Source organism: Setaria viridis, chromosome 7, assembly GCF_005286985.2.
Source record: "Setaria viridis chromosome 7, Setaria_viridis_v4.0, whole genome shotgun sequence".
In the NCBI taxonomy this organism is placed as follows: domain Eukaryota; kingdom Viridiplantae; phylum Streptophyta; class Magnoliopsida; order Poales; family Poaceae; genus Setaria; species Setaria viridis.
In genome coordinates this window covers 26,915,620-26,930,507 of record NC_048269.2, presented here as the reverse complement: position 1 = coordinate 26,930,507, position 14,888 = coordinate 26,915,620, and the positions used below count along the sequence as shown (strand labels likewise).

General features: G+C 47.3%; 2 protein-coding genes across 3 annotated transcripts; both read right to left on the bottom strand.

The window, feature by feature from the left end:
• Positions 1–284: 284 nt before the first annotated feature.
• Positions 285–3,063, bottom strand: LOC117862373 (F-box protein PP2-A13). Of its 2 annotated transcripts, none has more exons than XM_034745828.1 (4): positions 2,910–3,063; positions 2,158–2,775; positions 1,852–1,970; positions 285–997 (listed from the first exon to the last, which is right to left on the bottom strand). In XM_034745828.1, exons 2-4 carry the CDS (start codon positions 2,521–2,523, stop codon positions 559–561), a joined length of 924 nt encoding a protein of 307 aa, XP_034601719.1. In that variant the 5' UTR covers positions 2,524–2,775; positions 2,910–3,063; the 3' UTR covers positions 285–558. The 2 variants fall into 2 exon arrangements, with proteins under 2 accessions (XP_034601719.1, XP_034601718.1); XM_034745827.2 differs by having other exon boundaries at positions 2,849–3,000.
• Positions 3,064–9,919: 6,856 nt separating this feature from the next.
• LOC117865915 (uncharacterized) lies at positions 9,920–13,983 on the bottom strand. The gene is made up of 8 exons (XM_034750184.2): positions 13,820–13,983; positions 13,057–13,219; positions 12,092–12,314; positions 11,950–12,014; positions 11,833–11,877; positions 11,408–11,532; positions 10,977–11,085; positions 9,920–10,420 (listed from the first exon to the last, which is right to left on the bottom strand). The coding sequence occupies exons 2-8, from the start codon at positions 13,198–13,200 to the stop codon at positions 10,382–10,384; spliced, it is 750 nt and encodes a 249-aa protein (XP_034606075.1). The 5' UTR covers positions 13,201–13,219; positions 13,820–13,983; the 3' UTR covers positions 9,920–10,381.
• Between the last annotated feature and the right edge of the window lie 905 nt (positions 13,984–14,888).

The following is a 14,888-nucleotide window of genomic DNA, read 5'->3' as shown; positions in this document are numbered from 1 at the left end:
TCAACAAGGCGAGAAGCAATTTCGATGAGCTAACTCGGTAACACTAACACTTGCTCTTGCAAGAGATCAGCAAAATCGAAATGCTCCGACAATCCAAGGAACATGATAGGACTGCATGTTCAACCACATGGCAAGCTAAAATGACCAATGCCATGAGGAAAAGCGAGCACACCACGAAATATTAGCAAAGGCAGATTTGAACGGAAGAGACTGGAAACATCAGTCTACCCAAATTCCAATCACATACAAACACAAGATCTCTGCACAGAGATAACGGGGAGGCGTTATTGAACTGAACATGCTATATATTCCGGTGGAAAACAAATGAAACATATACATACAGGCGCCAAGCACTCTGAATCATATACCGCTATACCTACATCTAGTCTTCCTGACCTCCCTACTTATTTGACTAATACTAGAAAAACAAAATAAATACAGAACAAGACCTTATGTCCATGCAAAACTCTTGGAAAAAGAATATGCACACTACGCTTTTGGACAAGAATGACCATAACAAAGAAGAAGAAACAGGCTAGCCAATCCATGCAAACGCTCCTACAAAATTTTCTGGCACAATATGCACTCCTCCTCATATCGGTGATCTTTGGGGTATATGAAGACCGAATCAACACACAGACCACCTTTTGTATGTGTACAATCAATCTGCATCATAGAGAACTTGAGCTCCGTCACCTCAGCTGAACTCGATACGACAAAATCGCCGACGTGGTAAAGGATCCATCTTCCCGGTTTAGTTAGATAACATTCAGACTCGGTGTACTGATCATCCGAAGTTGAAAGCTGGAACCGTGTTGGTTTGATGTCCCAACCGTGAATACTCTCAGAGGCATGGCCTCGGGGGCTCATCCACTTGTGTGGTCGACCCAAATGGAGCCGGAAGAATAGGCTGTATGAACCAGCGGGGAAGCAGAAATCAATCTCCCCGCACACCTCAAGCCACCAAATCTGCTGAAGATAGTCAACACCGCGAAACCTTCAGTAAAAACATAGCAGTTTAATCATCTCGCATTCAGTGACTTCAGAAAAGATTGGATACGAAATTGATACAGCTCGAACATATAATGATAGGATGGACAAAGTTACAACACCAGAGCATGCAATGCAAGGTGAATTTCCTTTTAAGAAGATATCTGAGTAACTGTGTGTGCAAAACTATCAATGCGATGGCACAAGTAACAATGAATCAGCTCACAATAGGGAGAGTTTTGGATGATGGGGTTAGTGATTTTTCAAATTCAGTTCGAGTGAAGATATATCTCGACTCCTTGATGAGTCAACTACTAAAACCCATCAATTATTCAACCACTGGTGTCAGTAGTGTCAATCACCATCCAAGATCCAAGTACTTGACTGGCTTGCAACGTTGTCAGTTTACAAACAGTTTGGGTAAGTTGTCTGGCATGACGGGCATTCTGAATCTGTCTGAATGTCCCATGCACCCTATTGGTTAGGAAAACACACCATCAATCATCACAAAAGTAGACGATGCACATTGCTTCTTGGGTAGGTATGCGAAAGAAAGATACATGCACTAAACGAAGTTATTTTAAGCTTTGAACAACAAACCTTCATGGCAATAACGAACAGAAACATTAAACGATCCATAGAAAAGAACAACAGACGTCAGAAGTTCATCAGATTACTAATGAAAATAACAAAAGCCAAGCAATTAACTATGAATTTCTAATTAACCAGTGATTATGGACCATATACAACTATGAGTCTATGACATGACAAGCATTCCATGATTTTTTTTCTCATTCTGCTGACAGATTAATGGAATATAATTTTAACTTTACTTGGAAAAATAGAAGCAAGAGCAAGTACCTTGATTCCTCTGTGGACAGGTGGCTCCAATACCTCCGATCATCTCTGCCTGTGATCGACATAGCCTTTGAGGAGATGGACATGCAAAAACCTCCCTTGTCCTTCTCAATCCAAAATTCCTAATCACATAACTGCTTTTAATTAGATCATCACAACAGAGGTAGAACAAAAAGGTACGAACAAACATCACTGAAGACAAGTGAGCTGTACTGGTCGACTTAGTTTGGTAACACTAAAGTCATCCTCTTACAAAAAGAAAACACATTATATTGTTGGTAGATATGATCGAAAAGAAAAGGGAGATACCTTGGTGCCACCGTCGAAGGGGGTGGGCCGGCACAGGCGCGCGTATATCTCCTTCTTGATCGCGGCAGAGGAGCAGCACCGGCCATTGCCCTCGGCCGCGCCGTCGCAGCCGCAGTCGTCGTCGGCCGCGGCGGCCAGCGCGGCGAGGTACCGGTGGTTGGCGGGCAGCTTGGCGGCCCAGATGCAGTCAGCGGAGGCCGCACCCCGGAACGCCCGGTTGAGGCAGGCTACCTGGCAGATCTCCAGCGGGTCGAGGTAGAGCAGCACCGCCGCCACGCAGCTCTCCGGCATGTCGCCCAGCGACGTCTGACCCCACCCACGGCCGTACCCCTCCGGCCCTACCATGCTCGACGCGCCCGCCCCCATCCAAATTGCAAATTTTCGACGCGAGCAATGCGGGGGAGCTGGGCCGTTTCCTCGGATTCCGGCTCCAATGCGTGGACACCTTTCTCCTCTATCTGGTCGGGGACGGTTGGATAACCGCCAATTCCTCTCCAATTCAACCGACTTGCAGCGGCGAAAGAAACATCAGAAGCTCGTCCTCAGACCAGCCGCCGCGACCAGATTCCCGGCCAACCTTGACATCAACTCCAGCCCAAAAGACCAAATCTTTTCCACCTGAAGAACCCAAAATGCTCAGAATTTTCGCGCAACACGCCTCGGTAAAGAATCAGAAGGGGGAAGAGGAGACTTTTGGAGGAGTGGCTTGCGACGGAGAGAGGAGAGAACTAGGCGCCTGGTGCCTTGCTGACCTGGTGATGGCCGTATAAAATAGCGCGCTTTTCAGGCCGATGGTTTTGGACAAGGAAAACTGGCTCAAGTGGATATTTGTTGCTTTGGCAAATCATCGCCACGTCGTCCGCGGCATTGTTTTGGCTAAAGATTAGCTGCGGTGTGGGGGCGATGGAGATCCGAGCGGGAGTTGGGGGACAAGACTGATTAGGTGTAACCGCGCAATCAATTTGGTGTCGTGTGGATTTGATGTGCCGTCATGGCTCTGGTAGCTCGCTTCATGAGGTGGTTCGTATCAACAGTGTCCGTAGTGTGGTGGCACAAAAAATACTGGCATCATGGATAATCCTTGTACAAAAAATATCATGAATGATCCAATTCAGATAAGTTGGTACGCACTCGTAATCATGCAAATAGTTTAAGTCGCTGTTAACATCGACTGTTGTCACCATGTAAGTTAAAAGTCCACTTTAAAAGAAAACTGGCCTTCGCTAAGTGTGTGTGCATCCTTAAAACCATTTCGAATAACTATTTTTGAATAAAGGAAAAATGCTGCTTTTTGCACCGGATGATGGATACAAGCTTGGCATTCGTCTTAAAAACGTCCTCGGAGAGCAACATTTGTCCGGCTAGCAATGAACGACTACTTATAGTTTTCTTAACTTGTACGGAGTACTAGCTGGCAATATCAAATCAATTCACTCTCTCAACCTGTCTGCTTACCTTTCTTCTGTGACGTGGACGAAACTTAACACAAAGTGCGCCCTTGTTTTCAACCAAATCAGTGCACTAGTACATCATAAATTCAGCCCTTTTTTAGCGACGACAACACCATCGTTTGACAGCTTAACCGACGATGAAAGCCACAGTATGTAATCGAAATCTCTGGCAGGACCAGTACCGAAAGCAACAAAGGCATCCACGTCGGCATGCCTGCCTGAATCAGCTGCACTTTTCTTCTACAGCCGAAGCTGCATGCCCCTTTGCAATCAGAGAGGCCGGCCAAGCCAAAACCACCCAGGAACCAGGTTCTCGTCAGGGAAAAAAAAAGAGGAGCTCGAAAGCGAGGCGTCTCTGATTGCCCCAGATAGATTCTAAAATATCACCGGTCGCATTGCTCGCGTCGCGATCGACACAGAGAGGAGATGCTGCGCTCTTCGATTCATCGGCAGGAGTGTGCATAGTAGCGACGAGACGCAGATGCCCAACAGCTAGCGTGGAGGCCTGGAAGGATCGGCTCTGGCCAGCGAGACCCTACCCTTCTGCAGTTCTGCTCGTTCGATTTCGATCGGGGTGGCAGCGGGCGGAGCCGGCAAGTGGCGCGCTGAAAGAGAAAGGGATCACGACGAGGCTGTCGGCCGTCGCCGATGTTCGCCGCGGGAGATGATAAGGCAGGCTGGAGCCGCGCGCGGAGGCGGAGCAGCGCACACGCGTTCGAGCGGCCGCATGCGTGCGTCGACCGGGTGCCGCACGGATGTTTGGTGCAAACTTCCCTTCGCTTTGCGGTGGGGTTTTTCCTGGATAAGCCTCGGCACGTCTGCCTTGGACCAGCAAATGTATCCGTACGTTGCTACGGACGAATGGCATATTTTTTAGAAAAAGAAATGTTAATTGTCTACGGGACGAAGGACATATGTACTAGTTGAATTTTATGTTAGAATATTGTATGGGCCAATAAAATATAATAATTTCTAAAGAACTCAAGTTGTTTCACCATAATTATTTTCGGAATTTATATCAAAAGAAAAAGTGATGCAGGCAACATTTCTGATGGTGATGCTGATGCAGTCTCTAGTGGATGACGAATTATCACCTTGTGAATTTGTGATTGCGATGGAGCGTGGGCTGGCTGTGTGTGAGCCCGTTCACCTCTCTGGCAGGCTGTATCACCCAACCAACTGACCCACACACATCCCTCCCCTGCGGTCATCAGTTTCCTCCAGCTTTCTCGGCCGGCACCACGTGGCGCATCCCACCGTCCCCCGACTTCACCCCCCAGTTGACCGACCACAATCGCCGCCGCGGCCGCCATCTCCGCGCCACTGCGGCTTCCCCGCCTCGCGCTCCACATCCACCCCTCCCCCTCCTCCTGCTCCATGGCCTCCCCACTCCCGATGCGCCTGCTCCCCATCCAACGCCGCCGCTTCCGCCGCCCGCTCCTCCTGCTCCACGGCCTCCCTGCTCCTGATTCGCGCGCTCCCTATCATACGTTGCTGCTTCCACCGCCCTCTCACCACCGCCATCCACGCCGTCAAGTAGGATGCGGCCGTCTGGACGCCCGCGCCTGTCTCCGCGGTTGGCGCGGCCACCGCCGATGGGTCCATCTAGAATCGTGCGCTCAAAGTTTGCAAAGCATTTCAAATTGTTGAATCGGGTGTCAATTAATTGGAGACATTACCCATATCTGCATCCTGCGTTTTAAGCCCGCGATTTTGGGTGTAAATTGGCGAGGTGGGATTATACCTAGGTAGGCGGCTTGCAATCCCCGCCACCTCCGGGTGCGCGACGCTCCGACCGCCACTCCGTCTCCGTCTCGGCCCTCCCTCCGCTTCCTCACGCTCCGCCGCCATCGTCCCCCCTCCGATTCTTCCTCTGTCGCCTCCGCACCTGCCGGCCACCGCTTCACCGTCCCTCAGCTGACCCGACGGACGGCGACCGCGAGGTGCAAGCGGCGCCCCCGCCAGGGGTCCGATGAGACCGCCGGGGAGGACCGCACCGCCGACCTCCCCAAGGAGCTCCTTGCCCTCGTCTTCAGCCTCCTCAGCTCCGGCGACCACAAGCGCTATTTCCCTTTCTTTCTCCCTTATCTCGGTCTTCGTCTCCGCCTCAAGCAGCACAGTAGCAGCAGCACGGCGGCAGCCCCACAAGCAGCAGGCGGAGGAGAGTGCAGGTGTGAGCGAGCATCCCTGGAGGCTATCTCCCCGAGCATTTGATGGTCCGGTTGCCAAAGTTGGGGGAAGAGGTGGGCAGCCGGGGCCATGCCGCAATGCAGGTGGATGGGGACGGTGGCCACGGCCCTGCACATACGTGACCCCGCAGGGGGAGCCCAGCCGAAGAAAACGGCCTTCGGGGCAGCAGCGCAGTGCGGGCGTACGGCGCCGGTGGCCGCAACCCGGCGCGCGGCGGCAGTCGTGGCCTGCTCAGGCGGATGGTGGCTAAAGCCTTCGCGAGTGGCCGGCGCGGGCCGATGGGCGCGGTGGCCGTGGTCCATACGGCGGCGGTGTCCAGATGCCCTCGTCAGCCATGCGAAGCAACCACCCCGTCCACCGCGCGCTGCCGGAGCTCACTCAACCTCGTCTCCGCAGTCCGCACGCACGGCCGGGCCACCCTTGACACCCTCCCTCCTTCCCCTCTCCACGGCCGCAGCCGAGCCCAGGACGCCAACCGCCGCACCACCGACGCTGCTGGCTGCCCGCGCCCAATCTCCCTCCTTTGCCTCCCTGTTGGGAAGAAAGGAGAAGCTTTTTCTCCTTTAACCCCCTCCCTTCCCTCCTTTTTCCACCGAGCCCCCCATCTGTTCAGCATTTGGACTGCAGGTTGACTACTAAAAAGTTAAGGGAACTTTTTGCAAAATGAACTCAACGGTTGGAAGAAACAATCGCACTTTAATATTACTAGCAGAAATACCCGTGCGTTACTATGGGTACATGAAAACTACATCGATATATTACCGTACTATATAATATGGTCTACATGTATCTAATCATGTTTTAATATGACTCTAATCATTTTTAATATGACTTAATATGTACTTTTGATGTTATATTTGGATAATTTATAAAAGAGTAATAGCTATAGTTGAGTTTTATTAGGTTGAGGATCGGAATAGCAAATTAATTAATTAATGTATGGACTTGCCATGCATGGCTAGGGGCATTGGCTAATTTTTTTATTTTTGGTTTTACTTTAAATAACTTAATTGTAGAAAAATTCAATTTTACTTTTTTATATTACCCTAAATCTATATTTTTTATTATTTACATTCTACGTTATTTTATTCATAATTATTCAAACATAGAAGCCTTATTTAAATCGAATTTATCCTTTTTTTTCTTTATGTCATCACCTTGGGCCTATAGCCCAGCCCACTTGCAACACCTGATTCACAGCCCAAGCAGGGAACTCGAGTGCCATTTAAATTTCTTTAAAAATAGATTTTTTTTCATGTTATGGTTAATAACGATATATATGATTAAATCACCATGCCTGCAGGCTGATATGCGCCTCATCATGTACTCTTCAGTGACCTGTTACAGAAAAAAGGCAGGTTATTCAGATACGGGCTCAAACAATGTGTTAGATAAGTAGTCAGAAGATGGAACGGCATAATTACACCTTGACAAGTTGTTTAGTAGATTCATCAACATCTCCACAAACGTATGTTCTTGAGGTGTCCCCTGATATCCCTAGAGCAACACTCCATGTCACTTTACAAAGCGAGAAGATTAGCAATGACCATATCGACCACATTAGAACACAGCGATGACAAGGAAAGGAACATGGTGGCTGGTAAGGAAAAGAACAGCTGTAGCACATACGTTCAAGTAGACAAATAACATCAATATTGATAATGTCTCCATCCTGCAAGGTCAGTCGAAGCAAGCATAAGCATAACTGTTCAGCTCAAAATTAAGTTCAGCAATTGTACCAACTGACACATCTTGTTTCAGAGCTAGTTTGCAATTGTTATAATGCAAGCTAGTTACTTACGAGAATATTTACTAACTATAGTATGTTATTCTGCTTTTATGGCTCAACAAGAAATGCATCTGATTAACTGCTACACTTAAAGCAATTCAAAGTCAAAAAAAATCGATCAACCTGTAGCTCGCGAGAATCAGGGATTCCATGACAGGTGCACTCGTCCAGTGACGTGCAAACATTGTTCGGAAACCCACCGTTCCAAGGGGAGAAGGGTAGGCGTCTGCGTCGATGATCATCTGATGCACAGCTCTGTCAATCTCATCCGTCGTCACAGCCGGCTGCGCAGAATAAAGAAAAACACATCAGTCATAAATTTCTCCATAGAAGCCAAATTAGATATGCAAAATACTCACTACTCACTTTGACCAGTGTTCCTGCATACTTCAGAACCCCATCGACACCAAGACCCTAGTCCACGCGCAGTACCGTCACCGCCTCCTGCTCCGATCCGCCTTGCCACCGTAGCCCGCATCCAGAAGGGGCTCATACGCTACATCTACATCGTCATCGACCTCAGCTGGGAATGAGCCGCCGTGCCGCTGGCGAGAGACAGAGGAAGGGACGGGCGGGCCTCGAAAGGGAGAAAGGAACCGAAGAAGGTCGGGGCGAAGCGGGACGTGGAGGGCGCCGACAGGGGGCGGCACGGGATGTGGAGGGGCGGCGACAGGGACGTCGTGGGGACCCGGGGCGGCGGAGTCGGGCGGCGACAGGGGGCGGCGCGGGATGTGGAGGGCGGCGACCGGGGTGGCGCGGGGACCCGGGGCGACAGGGGCAACCGGCGACGAGGTGAGGAGGGGACGAAAAGGAGAAGCTTTTTCCCTTTAACCCCCTTCCTTCCCTCCTTTTTGCACCCGAGCCTCCCATCTGTTCAGCATTTAGACCGCGGGTTGATTACTAAAAAGCTAAGAGGTTTTTTGCAAAATGACCACGACGATTGAAAAAAAAATGACGGTTGGAAGAAACATCCTACTAAAAAGAGGAAGAAACGTCCTACTAAAAAGAGGGGTTTTTTGCAAAATGACCACGACGGTTGGAAAAAAAATGACGGTTGGAAGAAACGTCCTCTCTTTAATACTAGGTATAGATATGATTACCAGTTTCGTGGCAGATGAACGTTCATTGTTCAGTTTCTGGTCCCTTAAAAAACGAAATGCAAGTACAGGCAGGCAAGACCGCAAGAGGGAATGTGAGGCCCACATCGACGACGATTAACAACCACCAGGGGCCCACATGCCGGCCTGTAATCATGTGTGTGACCAGGCGGCCTTAACCTATGGGCCCCGAACTGATTAAGGTGAGCGGTACGGAAATTTTCCTTGGGTGGATCCAAGTCAGCAGGGCCGCAGGGGGGCCCAGTCCGGCGTGGCACTCCCATCCACACTTCTGCTATGTTTACGTCCCATACTCAAATCAAATGGACCGTTTGTTTCAAGAAATGGAAGGGGGCATGTTTCCATGTTTTAGCTCCCAAGTCCAAACACGAACAAGCCATCAATTAGTAGTACAATAGACAAATGATTCGAAATCTATAGGACGTACCCACCATGGACGATTCCATTCTAGATAGATCGATTCCTCAAACCAAAACTTACAAAACTCCAACGTACAAGTTCTTATGTGTTTGTTTGCGTAGGTTATGTCTCCCTAGAAGTAGTTGACACCGCTCAGAATGAAACCTCCAAGCCTTACCAACTACTGCATTCTTATTAGATATAAACTAAACCAGTTTTTTTTTTGGGGGTAAAACTAAACCAGGTTCACTGGCTGCGCATGAATGATGAGATTAGTGGGATCCGAGGGCCACATTTGGAAAACGACTCGCATTCGTTATCTTGATAGACGCCTCATGTCTAAAGATCCAGCAGTTGCCATGACAGTTACGCCAAGAGCGTCAGGAAGACAGGAAGTCAGGATTGGCTCTAACACACCAACCAATCAAAGCTAACCTAAGTAACAAGCTGGTGGTGTTCGGACACAGTTAGCTTCGGACTCTATCGGCAGCATTCCAGCTTCCATGGTGCATTGTGATTGCGTCAGTTACGTGCATGCATCGACTTTCAGCTGAGCGTGAGGCTTGCGGTTTCGTGCCGTGCTCTCTCGTCTCCTCGTGGAGTATATTATACAAAGAGTTTGCCTTGGTGTGTAGCGTGGAGACCCACGAGTTTGTCCATGCATGGGCTGCTTGCTCGAGGAATTCCATCATCCTTCTGAAATCATCCATAAGTTTGAATTCAATCCATGACCCGTACCGGAAGGATCAATCCTACCGAAGTAGATAACATTATGATGCAGCCATAGTCCAAAATGGTTGGCCGAGCCGCCGAGGAAATCAGAAGTCAGACTCCAGCAATCTGACCATTGGCTAATCGTAGTGCCTGCTAGTGCTAGGCTGCTACTTTACAAAAAATTCAACAGTGCCTAAATTTTCATGCCGCTACTGATTCAATCCACGTTGCAAGGCTCCGGAGAGTATGGCTGAACTGAATGAGGATGAGGTGGAGCCAAAATACTGAAATGAACTGACCATGACCAATATACATAATGAGATAATAAAAAAGAGCTACATTGTGACATCAAGTCTGAATGTCCCAGTGACTCGAGTTCAGAAGCAGTGATCGTATTTATTTTCCTCGAGGCACCACTTGATCTGGCTGGTGTTGCATCCTTGAGCAATGCAGTGCGCTACCTTCAGCAACCATGCAGCATGCTCATACGAATGACAGCCATATACCGCAGCAGTCCAGTTGGTTGCTGGAGCTGGCGATAAGATGAATCTGCAATGCCCATTTTACGAGCCGAAAACCTCCTTATTGCAAACAGGGCATACCTGCAGCGTAATGCATGCCACTAAAGGCTTAGCAGTGACCACGCATTTTCAGGATAACAAGCGGAAAACTACAGACATGGTTGCAAGTATGGAAGTGTCAAAGTAAAACCATTTTGTCTGAAAATGCCAGCTTTCTCAGGTTGAATTTAAAGTGAAAAATAATACCAAATGGTTACTCCATAACTATAAGGAACGTGTAATATGCTTGCTCAACAGTTCACCCTCTTACTGTTACCTTCGTTTTTTTATTGTTTTGTAAACTTGTAAGATTTTTTCCTCAAGTTTTAACCTCCTTAGGTCACGCTCAAGATATACTGGCAAGTATGATTGGCAAACCGTGCTCCACAATACAAAACGATAACATTTGCAAGGAACAGTAGCTTTCCTTTCTGATATACTCCTAAACCCTAATAAAATAACTTCACAACAAGTGGGCAAACTGATGAGCACCCACCCACAGAAACTACAGCAAAAAGGAGAAGAATAGAAGCTATGCCAAATGCCAGCAAGTTCTGTACGCTAAATCCATTAAAAAGCTAAAGACCAGGTAGCTTACCTTATTGATCTGTAACCATTTAGCAACACAAGCTTGATGATACTGATGTCCACAGGGCAATTTAGTTAGCCTATCTCGGTTCTTGTAAGCCATACAGCAGATCACACATCTGCATAGGTACAAACAGAAGTGGGTGTCAAAATTGTTTGTTTCCTAAACAACATAACTACACAAGTTAATACAAACATGCAACCAAAGGATATCCTAGTTATTATTCTTCAAAAAAAAATGGTAGAACAATGTAAAGGTTGCAACTTAAGATTATAAGATGGTATTCATAAAAAAAAACCTTGGACTACAATTAAACAGTATAACAGGGTGTTGCATATTAGGGTAAAAATCGTGGGTCACAACTGCACTTACAAATATACAAATTTGTTGAGCAAGAAACAGGAAAAGTTAATAATCTCTTAATCAGCCTTCAAACTTACTCTTCATGTTTTTCCTTTCTTGAGAATATCCTAATTTTGCAAGTTGAAGTTGGTAACAGTGCTATGACACTTTCAGGCAGCCCTTTGCTTTGGGTACCAATGGCTTCCCCTAACTGTTGTAGTTCCTGAAATCATGAAGAGTCCAACAAATGAAATGCAAGGTTAACAATATAACCTAGTTTACCAGCATATATTGAGCAACCAATCTCACTTGTAGCACAGGGGATAAAAGAGAATAGTCCATTTTTCTAATACTCGACCATAAATCTTTATAATATAAATACCATTAACTATAAGGCAACAATAAAATAGAATAAGCAACTCCTAGCAAAAGGGTAGTGGTCATTAGAACCAAAAGCTAGCTGGCACATAAAAGTGATGGAAGCATAACCAAAAGTTTTATAAAATGACTCGATAGAACGCACCTCATAAGTCATATTATCGGGATCAATGCCATCCTCCTCCACTACCTGCACATTGGTGCTTGGCACAATAAACCGAAGAGCATATTAATTGACAAAATACTTGACAGAAACAAATACCTGAGGAGGTCTGCTTGCAGAACTATGGCCCCTATCAGATGATGAAGAAGATATTGGCTTTCTTCCTAAACAGGTAATTTGAGACAACAGATTAGCACTTAACCTGAGAAACATACTGACTCCGACATGAGTATGCACTAACCCTTATTGTCATAAAGTGAAGTTTTGGCTAGTTGACCCTCCATTTCTTGCAACTCTCTAGCTAAAGCTTCATCAACCGCTAGTTGCAACTCATAGTCATACTTTACAACTTCTGGTTTTCGTCCCTTTGATGTCCTATCATGGCCATAGCTAGAACTGGGAGGTGAATGAGTTCTTGATGAACTGCTACCTTTATTTCCTTGAATTAATTGATACAATATTTCCTGAACAGAGTGCACAAACAGGCAAGTTAATATATATATCTGTCATATTTGTCAAATGATGCTGAACAGTTGCACTACAAAAAAAATGGTCATAAGCACCATGCAGCAAAAGGTAAGCAATTCACACTGTTGCCAATTTCATGAAAATGGGTGTTCCATGGATTCTAACTTTGAGTTGGCCATAGAAGGGCCTAGTGTTTCTTAGTTTCTTCATGTTAGTTCCTTTATGCAAGAGTATTTCCTTCTATTATGTAATATACACTATGTAAGAACTTATTTGCTTCTTCTTCTTAAATGATATGGCAGCGCTCCTGCCAAGCTTTTCAAAAAAAAAAAACTTTGAGCTAAGAACTCAACCTTCCAGCTTATCGTCCTAGTAAAACAGAAATTTATGAATCAGCTATTTTACCATGAGTCCATGACAAACCTGTGTGAATGCATATTATCGGCAAAACAGTAATAATTTTTTTTTCAGTCAGCCCATTTTACAAATCTAGGATTCAATATCATAACTAGTGCTTACGAGTTACAATCGATTCCTCAAAACAAGCATCAACTAACCATTTCTGGTAAATCTCACCAACACTCGATTGTTTTTATCCACCTAGTGTATAGTGATAAAGTTCAGGAAAGGGCTGTAATGTTTTGACTAAGTTGGTTAGGCTTCCCACAACATCAGAAGCACACATAAGAGGAACACATGGCCAGCCACTTAAACGGAGAACAGGAAATGGTACCCAACCTGATCTTGAAGAACTTCTGCAAGATCGTCGTCATCGTCAAAGAAGCAACCACCATGATTCTCTTCAATGGCATACGGTAGAGGAGCCTTCATATAACAGACAGATGCGTCCTTCTTTCCAGATTTGTTGCGTCGCGCATACATGCTCACAAGTCACAAGCTCCTAACAAAGGAACTCACAGAATATAGCTGGATCAGGCCCCACGCAAGCATACCACATTGCAATTACACTATCCCACACACATATACCAGAAAACACCCGAACTGCGAAAATGGATCACCCGCAGTCCCTAGCCAATTTTGGCAACTCAGACATGGACTCCTCATGTCATCATAACTCATAAGCATTGTTCTACAACTACAACAACACAATTTCAAACTATACGAACACAACTGCAACCCCCTCTGAAACTACACATGTAGATCGAGATCCTAATGTCCGGAGCCAAAACAGGACCTGCACTATACTAACGATGATTATCCTACCTACGATAATATATACAGATCACCCTTCCCACAAAAGAACAGATTCGTCCCTTCCAGTTAAAAAAACATAGAAAGATCTATTCATGCAAAAGAACAGACTGATCTCTTCCAGCAATCTACGCCCAATTCCTCTGATGCAGCGCCACAGAACCACCCGAGTCGCGACAAGACACAGATCAAGCATCCGAAACCCATCTCACTCTCACCGCATTTCGAGAACAAACATATCGAGCAAACGAATCTGCAAGAACTTATTAGAGCGGGAGAGGAAGCTAACCTCGTGCGCTGAAGAGAGATCGCTGCACAGTGCACAGATCGGATAGATTTGGCGAAGGGCGGAGCTGGCCGAGTGAGGAGTGAGGAGGTGCGGTCCACAGCTTTGCCTGGTGGTGGCTCATGGCCGCCCGCCCCAAGTACAGTGGCGTCGCGTAATCACGGTCTTGGTGGACCCACACCAGCCCATAGGGGCGGCGTGCGGATGCGGCCCCCGCAGTAATGAGTAGTTTAAGGACCCCACTTGTCAGAGCGTTGGAGCTGTCGCCGGACGGCCGCTTGGCGTTGTCCGCCGCGTCGTCGTGCTGGCCGGCCGTTCAGACGGCGACACGGAGGTGTGAGGTGTCGCTGCAGACTTGCCGTGTGTTGTGCTGGATAGAAGCCAACGTCTTGTTCCTCTACACCAATTTTCATATTTTGAAATAAGTTTGCCGATAATTTATCCTAGCCATCAGTTAATACGGACATACGGTGCTTGTTTGAACAAATCCGTGCCATGCTGAATCGCTAATTTTTTGTAGGTGCAATAGTGATGGAAACAAAAGGAAATGGGAACATGGCCCGAAGAAGAACTCATCCCGAGTATTCAGCCCAGGAGCATCTCTGTTCTCGCAGGCCATCAATTGCATGCGGATAGCCCAGTCCACCGCTATCTCACACAAACAACATCAATAAGCGAGCGAGGAGCAATGGACAGCCGCGCTGGCCCATTACCGGCCCATCATATCTTACCGCAAATCCCACAATACCGAATTCCCGACCCAGTCTTAAAGGGATGGATGACTCGTGCCGTGCTGCACACAGTTTCTGTTTGCTTCCGAATCAAAGAAAAGCCTGCGCAAAGGCACCCCGTGTCACACATTCGGCACGCACGGGCGGCGGAGAACCGCCATGGGGCAAGAACCAAGGGGACGGGGGAAATGCCGCCGTCGATAGCGCTGGGAAATTTGGGTCCACAGAGAAAAAGATGCCCCGCTTGCTTGTTCTTTGCCGGGCCCTGAAGCTACACGTACAAGCTCCGTTCCGTCGTGCTGCGGGCAAGAATGGCTCCTCGCCACCTCTACACCCGCTGC

Bases quoted from the DNA above. Each gene is read 5' to 3' on its own strand.
- LOC117862373 (XM_034745828.1), bottom strand. From the start codon at position 2,523: ATGGGGGCGGGCGCGTCGAGCATGGTAGGGCCGGAGGGGTACGGCCGT. The intron at 1,971-2,157 runs GTATCTCCCTTT...TTATGTGATTAG, and splicing joins CCTTCGACGGTGGCACCAAG to GAATTTTGGATTGAGAAGGA. The intron at 998-1,851 runs GTACTTGCTCTT...TTTTTACTGAAG, and splicing joins CTGTCCACAGAGGAATCAAG to GTTTCGCGGTGTTGACTATC.
- LOC117865915 (XM_034750184.2), bottom strand. From the start codon at position 13,200: ATGTATGCGCGACGCAACAAATCTGGAAAGAAGGACGCATCTGTCTGT. The intron at 12,315-13,056 runs GTTGGGTACCAT...CACTCTGTTCAG, and splicing joins CAGAAGTTCTTCAAGATCAG to GAAATATTGTATCAATTAAT. The intron at 11,533-11,832 runs GTGCGTTCTATC...TCATGATTTCAG, and splicing joins CCGATAATATGACTTATGAG to GAACTACAACAGTTAGGGGA.